General features: G+C 37.3%; 1 protein-coding gene across 5 annotated transcripts in view; it reads right to left on the bottom strand.

Annotated features, from left to right (window-relative positions):
- Positions 1-3,986: 3,986 nt before the first annotated feature.
- Positions 3,987-16,774, bottom strand: part of MED23 (mediator complex subunit 23) — a 43,451-nt gene continuing 30,663 nt past the window's right edge. For all 5 annotated transcript variants that reach the window (XM_061474976.1, XM_061474977.1, XM_061474979.1 and 2 more), the window contains 10 exons: positions 15,908-16,088; positions 15,049-15,219; positions 13,570-13,786; positions 12,556-12,792; positions 11,258-11,423; positions 10,141-10,213; positions 8,873-9,087; positions 7,920-8,040; positions 5,936-6,067; positions 3,987-5,279 (listed from right to left, as the gene is read on the bottom strand). In XM_061474976.1, coding sequence (XP_061330960.1) covers positions 5,106-5,279; positions 5,936-6,067; positions 7,920-8,040; positions 8,873-9,087; positions 10,141-10,213; positions 11,258-11,423; positions 12,556-12,792; positions 13,570-13,786; positions 15,049-15,219; positions 15,908-16,088 — 1,687 coding nt within the window. In that variant the 3' untranslated portion in view covers positions 3,987-5,105. The remainder of the gene's footprint in view (positions 5,280-5,935; positions 6,068-7,919; positions 8,041-8,872; positions 9,088-10,140; positions 10,214-11,257; positions 11,424-12,555; positions 12,793-13,569; positions 13,787-15,048; positions 15,220-15,907; positions 16,089-16,774) is intronic.

Here is a 16,774-nt window from a genome sequence, read left to right as displayed (position 1 = left end):
GTGAAGGAAAAAAAAAAACCAACCCAAAAAACCAACCACCAAAAAACAAAATCCCAATCCCGAAACAAAGACCTTTCTTTTATTTATAAAAGGGTGACTAGAAGTTTGATGGCAAGGTTCACTCTATTACTTACTATATGAATGTAATGTACAAAGGAAAATAGTTTTGAGCTAAAATGATTCAGGCTGAAGATGCAGAAGAGTAAGGGAAACCCTCCCACTGAGTCATGAGGTTTGAGAGTGGACCCCCTTGCTTTCCAAACTCCTGAAGGAGCTTTTATGTGGCTAGGTCCAATCTTAGCCTCCGACTTGGACAGTGGTTAAAAATTCCCCTCCCCGTTCACTTCAAATTTCCCCATCGGTGAGGGCTGGGCCTTAAGGAATGGGGAGTCTTCAGCCCACACTGCATCACCAGCTTTCAGCATCTGTCCTCTGAACCTCGCAAACTTGAGAGTTCATGAGCTCTGAGTCTTCTCTCAGAAATGAGCTCTGTCCACTCGGAGGGACATGCTTGGTCACAGGCCAGCGGGGTCCAGGAGAGCTCAGAAGGCCTCACTTATGATCACTGTGTACAAGGCTGCAAGATAGTTGGCTTTAGTCTTCAGTCAATTTCAATCCTCAACACAATCTGAGTTTGTACTTATTGGAATTTTCAAAATTCCAGTAACAATGGTATCGTTCTGCTCAGGCTACGCCCAAGGTGCGGAATGTTCCAAAGCTGTCAGGGAATGACTGATTATTCCCACTCACATTTCCCACCTTGGCCAGGCAATGGGAGTTCATGGTATGGTCACTGCTGCTCCCATCTTAGCCAAGCAAGAGTTCCTGGTTGTCCTGGGTTCAGCAGTACCAGTCATTTTTCTCCTTGGTAGCTGGTGCAGTGCTGTGTTTTGACTTTCAGCTCGGGAACAGAGCTGATAACAATGATGTTTTGGTTTGGCCAAGGACTTTATGAGCCTCATGCTCTGCCAGGGAGGAGGGGAAGCCAGGAGGAAGCAGAGACAGGACACCTGACCCAAACTGACCAAAGAGGTATTCCATACCACAGCACGTCATGCCCAGGATGTAACTGGGAGTTAGCCGGAAGGGCTGGGAGACTGCAGGGTTGGAGGAGGTATCAGTCAGAGCTTGGTCGGGCTTGGGGGGCGAGTTATCGGTCAGCTGGTGCTGAGGTGTTGTATTCTCTTCCCTTGTTATTTCCTTTATCATTATTATCATTGGTGGTAGCAGTAGTGATTTGTGTTATACCTTAGTTACTAAACTGTTCTTATCTCAACCCGTGGGAGTTGCATTCTTTTCAATTCTCCTCTCCATCCCTCCGAGAGCAGGGGGAGGGAAAGAAGGGGGGGGGGGTGAGTGAACGAGTTGCCTGAGTGGGTTTAAACCATGACACTGGTACAGTCAAGGGACGCTTCATCACCCAACTCATTATAAGCAGGCAAATGCCCAACAGAACTCTTGAGATGGCAGAGCAGCCCAGAAGAGGGGGCTGGAAATGCATCACAGGCTAACAGCAGATGCATAAATGAAGAAACAGGGGGGTTGGGTAGGAACATCTCTGTTGGGTTTCTGGATCCTAAACCAGGAAAAGAAGCTTGTGCCTTACAGCACAACTGATTTGCTGAAGGAAAAAAGGCACAGTGGAAACCAAAAACACTCGCCACCTCTTGGAGTTGCAGAGGGTACCACAAGTTAAATATTATGTGATCGTTTTATTCAACTGTTCATTGACTATTGTAAGATTATTTCAGCAGTAGGCATAGTGGGAGTCACAAGAAAGTGAATTTAACAGTCAAAACAGCCATTTAAAATGATACTATCCTCATTTTGTACACCTTCAGAGAAGGCTGCATGACTTCAGGTATAGTCTGCCTAGCCACAAGTATTCATTTACATCCTAAAATAGTCTTAGGGCTAAAAATCAAAGTGAAATACACTGTTCTTATCTATTGCTTTTTTTTTTGTTGTGATTAAGTACAAAAATCTCTCAACTCTGGTAACTGTTGCATGCGTCAAGTGACTGGCTGTTCTTTAAAAAAAACAAAGTAAAAATCTGTGATAATTTTGAAATATTAAAAATCTTGACATTTGGGATTTTGTAAATCCCATAGTTCTAGGGAGTCCTCCAGCAAACTTGTTTATGAGGAAGAGAAATATCAAAGCATATTTTAAACATCAAGTATCAAGCACATCAGTGCAAGTTGCTAAATCTTGCATCAAAATGTTGGTAGATCCAAGGAAGACCTGAGTGTTCAAAACGGTGCACTATACATGCTATTAGCTGAAGAACAGATTAAATCTTTTGAGGAACTCTCCCTCTGGTGGTTAAAGAAGGAATTCTGTTGACTCTCCCAGCCATGTAATAATAGAATGTTCAAGTCTTAGTAAATAAATATTCTCTATAGAATTCAGATGAGGTGGAAAAAGCCTCGTACTATTTGTGAGCTCCATATGCTGCCTACCTGTAACCTGGAATACAAAAAAAACCAACCAAATCCAAACCAAATCCAAAAGCCAAAGCCAAAACCTCAGGTATCATTCTCTCCTCACTACACACAACTGGTGTAGTTCCAGCAGACCGCCAAACACAGTATTTTGGATTTAAAAAAACAGCCATATCATAGCCATAATCAGTTACAAACACAGGGCTGAAACTACCCTGGAATTTTGTCTTGCTGTGCTAGTACTTTAGAAAGTGAATTTGGTTAGCTGAGTTTTAAAGTGCAATTTACTTAATTCAAACCATCATTAAAAATTGATTTTTAGATCTATACTGCTGAAGAGACAAGTGCAGATTTTAGCTGAAGAGATACCATATTCCAACTAGTGAGAGCTCAACACCTTCAGAAACCTGGTGAGTTTTGCAGGGCATAAGAGTGCACACTCAGGGGAAGAGTCTTCCCTTTGCATTTTGTAACACATAAACCATGTAAATCACTAATACTACTAGGTAAGCAAGGGCTCAGGGTCCTGATTTGTAGCACTGTTAGTGGGATACATAGATTTAAGTTCTACGTCAAAAGTCTGAATACAGTCCAGTACTGATGAAACTGCAAGTTTTTCAATGATTTGCTCATGCCAGTCCAGCTGTGGCAAATCACCTCCACATGTGCAAGGCCAACATATTGCAATCAACCTCTTAACATAATTGCATGTCTGGTAGACACAAATCTGAGCGAGGAAGCTGTTTCTGTATACCACTGTTGCCTGCCACAGCACTGAAGAATTCAATTTTTTTTTAGATGTACAAGTAAAAAAAAACAAAACAAAACAAAACAAAACTAAAAACACCCAAAGCTTTAAAGAATTCCAACACCTCTCATGACTTGTTTCTGAAGACAGTTACTCAACTTCCTCAATACAATCCCTGAAACCCCAGTGACTGAAGACAGGTGCTACTCTAAATACTAAAAGGGACACTCTGGGTCCCACATCAAGAACCAAAACTACTTTAGTATGAAATAAGACAATTCAGAGTGATGCCTGAGATGTTAGCATCAGCTCAGTTAGAACATATATGCAGAATAGCCATGAAACATGCTGTTTCTACTGACTATTATCTTTCTTTATCCCAAAAACTGTTTAGGAAGAGAAGTCTTAACACAGTTTCACTGCTGACAGAATTTTGCAAACTCATGACCAGAATTTTGCTTCTCAGGTCTGCCCCAGAAAGCCTATGGGAATGCCTGTACAGAATGGTCCACTGGATTTTTGGAGACCAACTATGTTCTTCTTATCAAAAATCAAGCCCGATGGTATTAAGTCATGTGACCCTTGAATGGAATACAAGACCTTTTAAACCAAACACACAGTATATATGCCAGACAGTCTGTTTTCTATCAGACTACAAATTCATTGCAGAGGACTCACAGTTCCCTGTTACTCACATCACACTTGGCAGAATTTAGGATCCAAGTACAACACAAATGACAGCAGTTTCCAGCAATCCAGGTTTGCTGTCCTTCAAAAACAAACAGACCAAAAAGCCTTCCATCCATTGAATCAAGAAGTCCTTTTCATACCTGTTATTTTTTTAAAGAAATATAAATCAGACCTGGCCTTACTAACTTGGGCTCTACTTGTAACAGGTTAAAACTGTCACTATTGTAAGATGAGAGACCTGGGACATGGAGATACACTTGCTATGGTCAATCCTTAATGTAAAAGCAATGGGTACAGAAAACAAGTAAGCTTAACAATACTGAATACAATCTTGTCAAAGTGGGTTTTTAATTAAAAAAAACTGTCAAACATGATGAGTATTTACAAAGTCTTGAGCCTTTCAAGTCTCTTATCAAAACTGCTGAACACAGCACACAAAACTTAAAGTAGGATATTATATAAATCTAAAATATAATAAAATTTAAGTGATTGACTTTAATAAAAATTACATCATCTCCAAAACAGGAAAGATAAAATATAAACCACCACAGCTTGAACTGAATATGCAGACTTCTAAAAGATTCATTAGAGACAGCCTTTCAGTAATAATCTAACAATCCAGTAACTGATGCTAGGTCAAATCCATTGCTCACTTGTTGAATGTAAACTGTACATACAAGATTTACAAGTATTTTCAAAGGTTCATTCTTAGTCTTTGGAAAGATGTTATAATTAGCTCAGTGCAACCAGTACAATCTCTGTCTAGGAATGTTTCTGTATCAGGACTTTAATTGTCTGCCCAAAAGAAGTATAACTCTCCTGCAACAATAATAGAAGTTTTTAATAAGGCAGAACTCAAATTCAAAAGGCCATTTTCTACCAGGCTACACTGAGTGTTCTTTTGTATCAGAGAGGCAGAAAGTAAAAATCCAGAGGACTCAAACCAGAATAGGGAGCAGAATATTGTAAACTCTTCAGAAATCCATGCATTTGCTTGCAGAGAACCTTTACTCAGTGCTCTCAGAGAAAGACAAAATACACCTCATCCAGCATCTGGTATCAATAGCTAAGACAAGTGGCATGCACAGATAGCTTCATTATGCAAAAGAAAATGAAGCAGAAGTCTGCATGTGTACACAGCATACCAGATTTCAGATCAGATGTTTCACCTTGATCAGTAACAGAAAGAAGCCTTCATCTCAAGGCCAGAACAATGCTCCATTTCACTGTGTTACTGGCAAAGCAACATTAACAGGCACTTGGCTAGGCTGCTGTGCGGGTGACCCATTATTGAGGGGTTGTTGTGGAACAGCAGCTGATTCCATTTTGCTGATGTGTGTTATGAACCGTAACCGAAGTTTCAAAGCTGGTCTTAAATTACAAATTATTTTCTCAACCTGTTAACAAAAAAAAAAAAAAAGACAGACATGCATTGAGTAAAACAGGAGTATTTTGACATAATGTCGCTACTATACACAAACGTCACATTATCACAATGAAAAAAGCAAAAGGATATAGTAAATAGCGGTATCTATGTTAATATTTTATTTATCATGTTAACTTTTTTTGTTAACTAACCTTAAAAATCCTTCCCTAATGTAACAGTTGGAACCAAAGCTTTGCAAAACAATTCACACAACTGACACTTATAAAAGTGCATACTCTTATAAACTAAACTTAAATTGTGTGAATGATTTTTCACTGAACATGGATGCTTGAAAGATATATAGATTGGTATAAGGAAAAGGTATGTAACATCCAGTAGCTTTACTTCTAGTGACTGCTTTAATAATACTTCTTAAAGTACCGTCAAACTGTAGCTTAAATCTCAGGCTACAGAAATCAATCTTGAAATCTGAGATACTCAGTCCACTGCATCTAAAGCTTTCTTTTAAATGTGCAGAAGTGCAGCAACTTCCTAATTTGTACATAGAGACTAGTCAACTGTTAAGCATTTTGTTGTAGTGCTACTCATGAACATAATTCATAAAAAGATTAAATTTCTGTATGGGAAGAAAGATAATGAAAGTATCGAAAGCTACTGCTCACTTACTTGGTCTTTCACACTGTCACCTGTAAACATATACTTCATATGATACAAGAAGTCACATATAGGATCCATGTAGTTCAGGTGGGAGCTGTACCGATCTGCATTCAGGAGCATTTCATAAAATGCCACTCCAATCTGTTTCCACAGACACAAAAAGCACCCCAAATGAATACAGGTTTTTTAAATGCTTTAGAGTAGAAATACACCTAAACAGTGTAATAAAAATATGTACTGTTTTTTAAGTATATGTGATTCCTATTTACTTTCTTACCATTTACTTTCTTACAAGGACAAACGGGCAAGTCTAACTCCACCCACTGTGCTCAACTAAATGATTTCATTTTTCCAATTTAACTTCCAGCGAGTGCAGTGATGGTATTTTGGTACATGGTGCATAATTAGCGCTTAAACATCACTGACTGCAATATGGTTTGAGTAAGTGCCAGAAAATTTGCAAAAGTATTGCTCAATAAATAACCAGGAAAAGTTTAGCACAAGATTTGAGTCTTCTAGAGACAAGACATTACAGTTTACGGCATTTAGCTTGTACCTAGTCTCTGGCAAGGTCTCCAGCATACCGTGCATTTTAATGGTTCAAGCATTCTCTACAAAGAGTTTAAATATGGCAGTCTGAAACTTGTGACTTAAATGACCATGTACAAAGTTCATGATGGTTGCCGTCTACTCTGAGGCCAGCAACTCCTCACAATTTCCTCACACTGAAATCAACTCCTCACAAAGAAAAAAGGAGAAGGGAATGTTAAGAAGTATGGAAAGACGCCAGCTTTTTAGTTTTCCTTGTATTTTTGCTCAATCCAGAGAATGCAGGCAGAAAAGATTTCCTTCCTGACAGAGGAAAGAAGAAACCAGTCAAAGCAATACTTGCTAGCAATTTACAGTATTATATAATAATCTATAAAATGATACTGATCCATGTATAAACAGTACTTTCTGTTGCTCTCCAGTACTTTTCTTTAAGTGCTGCTTTATGAAACAACTTTTTAGAGTTATGTTTATTGTAGTTTCAAGACACAAAGGGCAAAACAGAAAAAAATGAAAGAGAAAAAATACATTTGTAAAGAACTGTGCATGTATGTTTTGTTTCATACTTCCAAAGAATACTTGAAAAGAACCAGAAAAAGCTCTAAGTCAGGAGTAAAACTGAAGGAGGTATGTAAACTAGTACACAGAACCACTGGCATGTGGTTGTTTATCTACCTGATACAGTTTCTTACAGTATCCTGTGTTCATGATATATCCAAAAACATAGGAACAAAAGTTACAGATCTTCTCCCACTGTGTATGCATCCCTGCACTTTTTGACTTCTTCACAAATCAACGTTTGCAAACTAAGTATTTTAGAATGAACTGGGAGTGATGGGCAGAGAGTTGCAGCACAGAAACCAATGGGAGTCAAGATGGACACTTGACATACAGGCTTTGTGTGTATTTAATGACAGCACAGGTATTTTTAAAGACATGATTCCCAAGTTAAGTTCTTTCTAGAAGGATCTTTTCTACCTGCTGTTTTTCAGCTTATCTACCTACTGGCTGGCTCCAGTTCTTTTCTCCTCCCCTACCCTTATCCACACTGATAGGAATGCTCCTCCGATCTCACAGTTCAGCTTTTGTGTACTTCCCTCCCCTGCCTATAAGCTTTTAAAAGGCAGTAAGTCTGATGCATATTTTGCATCCAGTTTAGGGGCCAAAGAAAGCATGTACTGCTTCCTATTTCGGGGCTGTATTTCTTTTTTGGGTTTAGAAAAAGTGCTAGGTGTTTTATCCTAAACCAAGGTGACAAGATTTCAGTTAACTGGGTAGTTGAGTACCACCTCAGCAATTCAGATCCTTGAAAGTACTGTTTACTTTGTAGGGAATTTAATTCTGAATGCTTATGAAAAATCTCCTGTCAGATACTTCTTTGTAATCTAACTGCAAAGATAAAATAACATATACTTTATAAAGGAGACCAAGAGCTACACTTTACCTCTATCATGCATCGTGTCCTCTCCTGCTGGAACCGTTGTAGAAAAGGACCAACAAGATGGTAAACGTAGAGTAACTGGAACTCTGTTTTCACTATGGGTATCAATACATCTGTGAGGAACCTGCATTATTTCAAGACACTTAGTACTTCAAGTGGAATTTTTTTTTTTTCTTCTTTCCCCTATCCCAGATTCTAGCCAAAAAGAATGGGCCCCACAGATTTAGGCCTTTATTATAGAAAACACAGAGGAACTCTGAAAATATTAGGTTTACAAATACTACTTATTTCAGTAAAGCTATAGAGCATTTCTGGGCATCATTACTGGACTACAACAGCCAACAACTCTAAGCTTAACAGAATGCTACACACAGCCAAAAAGCTGTCCTCTGATGTTTTAATGCTAGCCTTAAATCAAAAATCAGGATTGAGGGAAATACCTCATACCACCTTAACTTTATTCAGTATTTTAAGACTTTGTAAGTGAAGTGCATTAGTTCTCTCATTAATGTGGCCCTGGGGAAAGTCTAATCAACTTTTTTTGAAGTAGTTATTTTTTACTTGCTTTAATGATTAAGTGGACCACTATCGCATCCTTCAGTCAGCAAACCATCTCAACTTGTGGTAGATGGTATTTGCTAGAATTAAGGATGGATTTAGTGATTACAGTTGATACTTTAGGAATATGCTACAGTCAAAGGTTTAATAAAAGTTATATTAATAAAAGAATGAAAGCTAATAAAGATAAAAAAGGTTCATTAAAGATACTCTAAATGAAAGCCCCAAAGCTTACGGGTAACAAAGAGTGCTGGAACAAAACGTGTGATCTATCTGGTGAGTTTTGAAGCTTCCCTGTACATATTTGCTGATGTAAGTGCTGGAGGTACAGCTCTGTTACCTACAATACGCGTGGAATCTAAAAGACAAATTAAATCATCAAATAACATTGCACTTACTTAGGAATGAGAGAAAGCTGTCCAATGCTAGAATGATGCCAGACAGCATGTGCCAAAGCCAAAGTGTAGCTACAACTCATCTCAGAATATGACTGGTGACATGCTGTGAAGTCAAACAGCTGGAATGGATAACCAACCCACTCTGTCTCTGATGTCAAGCTGGGACTGTTGATAACGCTCACAATGCGATCATGGAGAACAATCCAGTATGGCTCCTGGAAAAAAACAAAAGGTCAAACTGCTTCTGAGAAGAACACTGTCTGAGACAATGCCTCCTAAACATTTTCTGCTATTAGTGCATTTCTAAAATGTTTTTGACCACACAGTAGTTTATAACCCTGTCTGACAAACACAGAAATTAAGAATCACAATACTGCATCCATGTTAAGGGATGCGGTATACTCAACGTTATGACATTATCAAGACCCATTGCATTCATTTAATTATTTAGTTAGCTAATATAAAGATCTAAAAGAGAAGCAGCATTGAGGCAAAAAGCCCTAATGGAAGGAAGGAGAATCTTCTGAGGCTTCTAACTGCCAGAACAAAACAGACTGAAAATCCAAAGACGGAAGCAAAAAAAAAAGAAAAGGTACAAAAGTTAAAGAATATAGATGAAGATGCAAGGAGAGGGAACACAAAGAATAATAAGAACATAAAAATAATAAAGATTAAATCCATGACAGCTTTCTTCCAAGAAGACGATCCATACTGTTGGGGAAGAAAAATCACAAGGAAAGGATAACTGTTGCAGATACAAGCAACAGATAAGCAAGATCAAAATTATTCAGGGAGTCCTGGTCAGGTACAAGAGACGTTATATTCAGAAGATCAAAGTTTCTACTGATACATGAACCCTGATACTGCACACATTTGCTCTTGCAGTTTTAGGCATGTCTCATTTACATGATTTAAGGACATGCAAGTACAAGGATTAACACAAAATTAGCATCAGAAGCCTTGCAGATCTTATTTCATAGCTCCAGTTCTCAATTCTATACACACAGTATTTAAACATGTTTTCAAATAGGAGTGCTCTACTACTTTTCAACCTAGCCTCAAAACTTAATGGAAATTCAGAAAACCCTGTCAATTTTTCCATGCTGGAGGAGTAGATGTTTCTCAGACACACAAGCAGCCTTCTGAATGGCATTCTGCAGAATCTACATGGTGGCTCTAAGTTCTTAGAACATATACTCTAGAAAGATGATAAACCTTACATGGAAGCAGAGGGTTTTTTTATTTTAAAATACAACATATTGACTCACTGGTAAGGCTGTGATGATTAATCCAATCGCATTCATCCAAGCTGTGATATTCTCTCTTGGCACCAGCGGCTGACTGGAGAAACAAAGAGAACTAAAGCTCTGAATTTCAATTGCAATTTGTGCTTCTAGTGCACCTAAAGACAAAGTGTACTCATGCAAAGAACATTTCTCAAGTTGAGAGAACTGTAAGAACATATACAAGTATTTAGGAGAGCAAACAAACAGTATAAATACTACTGTGATGTTGCTTGCAAAACTTTGCTCCGGCGTGATTTTGTGTTAGCAGCATGTTTTCCTCAAAGGCTCTTACCACACTGTTCTTTATACTGAATAGGCATCAGTGTTTAAGGTGAGCTTGTCCCTTTATTGACTCCAAAACAGAGCTAACGATAATATATTACTAAGCTGAATAGGCTGAAATCAAACTACTTCAGTTTGTCATTGATCAAAGATGGCATCTGAATCCCTGTGATAATACCAGGTTCTTCCTTTCACTTCAGGTATTTTCACAGTGGCTGAGCAAGAAACAGAGCTGTGGGTCAAACTTAACGCACTATGACAAAAGGTTAGCCTTGGCACACCACTCTGTTTCAAGTACCTCTGATTTTACATTATTATCAGGAGGATTCAGAGTCCTGCCAATGCTTCCTGCTCACTTCTTTGCATTCAAAGATGCTGTGATATTAAATGATGAAATCTCCTCCCAGCACAGCTGAAAGAACAACAGACTTTTTCGAGCCTCTCTCCACTGAACCCACTGGGTCAAGTTCTTTGGTTGTGCGAGGTCTTCCCTCTGTCTTTTAAAGGGTATCACACACAGTCCGCTACAGCACAGAAATCTAACTTGAATTTTCTGTTTCATCCCCATAGCCACCTTCTCAAAACCATCAAAGAATCATAGAATGTTTTGGGTTAGAGACCTTAAAGATTCCAGTACCAACCCCCATGCCACAGGCATGGACACTTTCACATATAAATCTTTAAGTATTTATACTTAATTAAAACTTATAAAACCCTAAGAAAATGACTATCACAGACTACCTTAACAATGCATTAACAATGTATCTCTAACTATGTGTTGCATATTGCAGAAAACACTTTCAGAAAGCCAACATACCTCTTCAGCACAACATTCAGTAATTCATTGCCCACATCTTTCCCTGGCACAGTCAGAGCCATGAGCTCAACACAGGTAACATGGAGAGCATGGGCAGCTGGGTTAGGAAACTCGTTGAATCTCCAGTCACAATTTGGAAATGGACCTGGTGATTTGCCTGCCATAGGTGACAATGATTAAGGAAAAAAAAGGTGACCAGATACAGACTAGTGTAAGCAGCACACTGCCTCATACTAAAATGAACAAAAAGGTAAGTCACTGAGAACAAATAAACCAGCTGCATTTCATAAACACAAGACATATGAACAAAAGTATGAATATGAGGCAATGAAACTCTACTTTCCTAACCAAGACTTAACTCATTTGAGCTATACACAGAAAAGATCTCTGAACATACTGTTAACATTTGCATAAAAGCAGGGGTTTATGATTTTAGTTTTCTTTAGAGCGACCTAATAAACTGATTTCAAGTTACACGTAAAAGAAAAGCAAGCTCAGGAAGAGGAGTGAAGGAAGACACATAACATGCAGAAAACTGGTCAATTCCAATAAAGGTGACACAGAAAGAAGACAATGTCCAGGGAGATTACACTGGTACTAATCTCTAGAACACAGATGCACAGATTCATTAGCTATTTCCACAGAAATTTAAATAAGCAGTAGTCTTAACTATAAAAACTAATAAAAGGCAACAATTAAGAACATGTAGGTTTGTGTTAAAAATATAACTTCTATTTTTACTTCCTAAAAAAGAGATTCTCAGCTGTTGCTAACATCACATATACTGATCTTCAACTAGACACAGTTATATACCATCTTACATGTGGCACTGCTTAAAATATTTTATTCTTAGTAATACTGATAATGGCATTAGGGAAAAAAAGCAGCCTCATTTTCTACATTTTGTTGTTAAATGTAGAAATACTCATTTCTACATTTATGTACTCACGCTTTGCATCAAGCTGATTTTATGTGGCAATTAGAATTCAATTTGGAATACATAAACATCAGTATTTGTATTTATAAGTGATGCATTAAACAGTGAAACATTTATAGAGCTGCACTGTTCTTTGTTTTCACGATATCTTTCAACATGTTTTACAGCACAGTTCTTGTGCAGAATAATTTTGAAACAAGTACACTGCAGTAATCTAATATGAATTTTGACTGATATAAGCAGCTAAATAATGACTCCAAGCTTTATTTCATATGTGAATAAACAGGCATTAAACTTCGTATTTTGATGAAGCTATAACACACTGGTACAGCTTATTTAACGTAAACTTTAAGAAGGATATTGTCTACTAGTCTTCCAATGAGCTTGCAATAATAAGTGTCATCAGGAATCCATGGATTTTCTTCTCGGGCATTCATAGCACATTTGAGATAAGTATCACTTAGACACCAGCCTAGTGGGCGATTATCTTTGAGAGAGCCAATAATGGCATGAACGAGTTTTCTTTTGAGGTTTGTGCGCTCTCTGAGATGCATCTCATAATAGTGAAGAGTGTTGTACAGGTAAGTCACTGGACGGTCTACCAAGAAGAAAAGGAAAACAACAAAGATCAGAAATAACTTCTAGCATCGCTATTATCCTTATGGTGGCAAACATAAAATTAAAATTAAGAGACCTACAAGAATATGTATGTATTTTAAAAAAGCGTATATGGAATTGATTAGAATTCTTCACTATACAACAGTAATTTTCCTTATTTTTACATACACTTCAATGTCTGTGCAGACAAGTAGATGCTGAGCAAAGAAAGTCAGCATTACTAACAGTTTGTTTCTTAATTATAAAACTAATATATTTGTAACTAAACTGTCCCAATCATCTCTTTGTATAAAGGTATTAATATATGTCTAGAAGAATTTAGGTATAAAGTCACAAGAAAGAGAATACTATAAATTGTCTGGGCATAACACAGCAATGACATCTACACAAAAAACTCATCATAAAGGTGCTGTTATAAAAGTGCTAAAAAAATCAGATATTTGAATCTTTAGTAAGGACAGTTTCAGTCTTCGTAACAGAAAGTTTGTTAGAACACAGGTCCAAGTACATACAACCAGAAGGTAATGAAAGCGAAAGTTGTAGAGGAAGCATGAATTAGCAAGAGCTACCTGAATAAAAGTTCACTGTTATTAGGCTGAAATTCACTAAATAGGGATTTTACTTCTCTGTAGAAATGTACATGGGGCTTACAGGATAGGAAAGGCTTCAAATGCTGTTGCAGTAGATGAAAATTACGAGTGTAGGAGAACAGAATGATGGCAACAGGAATAAAAGTCTATATTCACAGATAACTTACCATGGAATTTGTATAAACCTCCCAGATGATCCAATAAAGTTTCTAGTGATTTGGACACTGGAAGCAATTCCAGAAATCTATGTATTACAATGTCAAACACTGGCAGAAATCGCAGGCATACATTTCCAAAATAAATTGGTAAGTACTGGGGCTGGATCTGAACTGGGGGATTGACTTGCTCTGCCAAGCCTTCAAAATACAGCTTTTCAGGATATTTCTGGAGGGAAAGAAATACAACAAAATCAAAAGCCCTTCCCTTAAAAGCAATGTGTTAAGTATCCAGCATCTACATTGCTTTAAAAAGACAATTCATAGCCTTCATTATCTTGTATGATTGCAGTGAAATGATTTCACTGTAAGGCTTAAGAAGAAAGTTGAAGAAAATTCAACTCTAATTTTTTAGTTATTAGACTAGTAGATAACAACTTCTTCAGGAAAAAAAAAAAGCCAACAAAACAAAACAAAGTTTCACCACCACTTAAAGTGGGCACAAGAGAAGATTAAGCACTTCAAGGCAAAGCTGAAAACAGCCAGCGCTTATGTGTCCCTTACCAACTATTGTAAGAGAAACCCTAAGGGAAAATCACCACTGCTGAAAGCTTCTGTATCATATACTAAATCAAAACACTAGAAATAGTAACTCCCAGGGAAAGAATTAGAGTGCACTCAAATACCAGATAAGTACAGCTGAAGGCTGTGCTTATAGTGTTTTGTGACTGAGATTTCTACATGTCAGATGGGGTCTATAACTGTGCAGCCATGTCAGAGTACTTCCCAGGCTAAGATAATTTGCCTTCCTGCTACCCTTACACTTTTAGGCACTGTTAAGACACTGCACGGCTAAAGCAGAGAGCTAACACAGACCAAACAGCTTCTGGATCAGAACTAGACTCCATGTGTTTAGCTACACAACTTTGCTTGTATCTGCTTAATCTCAGTGTTGATTTATCTTTTCATAGAACCCTGCACTGGTTCATCCTCTTCTAGTTAGCAGAAGCCACTATGTTACAGCAGCTTTCAAATCCCAGCAATTCTCTTCCCTAACATAACAGGATATCATGTTCTTGCCACACAGATGGCAGTTTCAACAATTAGGAGAAAATGTATGTTTAGCTATTGCTATACTCATAAAACACCAGAAGGAAATACCTTTTCTCTGATGCACGAAGACTGTTCTAAAAGACTATCAGTAAAACCAAGACTTTAAACCAACTGGATTTAGATGAGCAAGAACGAACCTCCAATCAACTCTTCAGCTGCTTCTATCTTTGAATATCACTGCACGATAATTTTAACATCAATACATAATTACAGTAATTTTTTTTTACATACATTTTTTCTTCTAGCCCAGATAAATTACAACTGACTAACTCTAAAACTTGACAGAGCTGTCCTGTCATTCACAGAACAAAAGACTCTCTGGATGGTCTCAACTCCACAAGAAGTTTTATAACAACAGAGTTTTATTAGCTTTGATACCTTGTGATAACTCATATGCTTAGTATGCCAGTCATTCTGCATCCAGTGCTCTGGAGAATTCTCCTTCACAAAATCACTCACTCTGTTTCTGAAATCATTAGGCTTCAGTAAGAGTAACTGAATTATGAAGTAACAGACTTGAGCTTCATTTCCTTCATGACTACGCATAGCCTTAAAAAAAAACGGATCACAAAACACAGATTTAAAGTTGATGTTGCTGTCTGCTTTATAACCCCTAAACACTGGCTAGCAAAAGTGGCTACATATCAGGTACATCTGCACACAAATTCACACTGAACATGGAGTTTCAAGTCTATTTTTCAATTGAAGACACAGAACAGGGGCAGTTTCAATCACCTCTTGTGAAAAGTACCCATCACGTTTTTTTATTATGTACTCAGAGAGTCGTACAAACTCCCCAATGATAGCACATTCTCCCAGAACTCTAGCTCTCTTTTAGCTGTCGATACTCTTACTGAAAGTAATCAATTAATGAAGTTAAATTGCTTCAAATTTCTGGCCACTCTGATATGTTTGGACTTCAATTTGAAAACCAAACTAAAATTCAAATGAGCTTTAAGTTAAAATCACATTTTAAAAATAAGAATAATTACTGAAGGAAAATTTTCATTCTTGCTAGACATGTTCTGCCTTATTTTGTAAGACAGCCTGAAAAGACAAGAGAAAGCCATTTCTCTCTTACTTTTCTGATCAAACAGACTGAATTCTAAGCAAAGAAAGCATACTCTAATGGGTACAAGATTTTCATTTGACTCTGAATCATGTAATGTTCCTACAAAAGTGACTCAGACCAGATTGCATGAAGAACTGTCATTTTACCTTCTAAGACAATACTTACCAAACACAGTATCAACCTATCCAGTGTTACAATGTTGTATTTCCACACCATGTCATTGAGAATCTCAATACATTTATTGAGCTGCTGACCTCCTGCAGAGGTAGAGAATTCATACACCAAAAAATCTGCAAATGTCCGGACGTGTGCCACCAGAGCTCTGGCCCCAATTCTATCTAATACTCTATCAGGGCAGAAAGGAAGAAAAGGAAAAAAAAAAGCAGCAATTGTTACTGTTTTTAATATTTTTAACTGGTCTATTTTATAACAGTTAGTAGGGTTTAATACAATTGTCTTAAAAAAAAAACAAAAACAGACAAAACCCTCCCTTTATTAAATGAAGAACACCCCAAAGCAAAAAAAAACAAAACAACTTCATAGCAACGGAATTCCAAAGTATAAACACTAATCAGAAAAAATGCTTCAAGTTCACTAGTTCCTATGTATAGTATTCTGCCCAGAACCCACACTTCAGTTACGCAATTTTAGTTACACACCTCTTAGGACAATTCTCTGCAACTCCTTTATTTTCCTGCAGTATCCTTTTCGATATAACCAGAACATTAAAATACTGGTATTTCATCATTGCACAGAAGAGTAACATATGAGATCAAAATATTAATTGTTGCAACAGACCTAATAATGACTGGAAAGAAAGAATCCATTTTTCACAGCTACAGCTGATGATGCTACTGATGAGAACAAGTAAAAAAAGAAATTGTAGGACTACTACTTATGTAGAAAATGTTCATCTTAATCCAACATTTAGTTTTTGAAAAAATATTTGGCCTTTACTCATATTTAAAGGCTAAGTAGATAAATGTTTTACATTTTCTGGTTGCTATTTCAGATTGCCTGAAATACTGCCTT

The sequence above is a fragment of the Pezoporus flaviventris genome, unplaced genomic scaffold, assembly GCF_033815535.1.
Source record: "Pezoporus flaviventris isolate CSIRO_AGI_PZ_B2104156 unplaced genomic scaffold, CSIRO_AGI_Pfla_v1 ptg000081l, whole genome shotgun sequence".
Taxonomy (NCBI): domain Eukaryota; kingdom Metazoa; phylum Chordata; class Aves; order Psittaciformes; family Psittacidae; genus Pezoporus; species Pezoporus flaviventris.
Note: the sequence above shows the minus strand (reverse complement) of the source record. Positions and strands in the feature narration are given on the sequence as shown.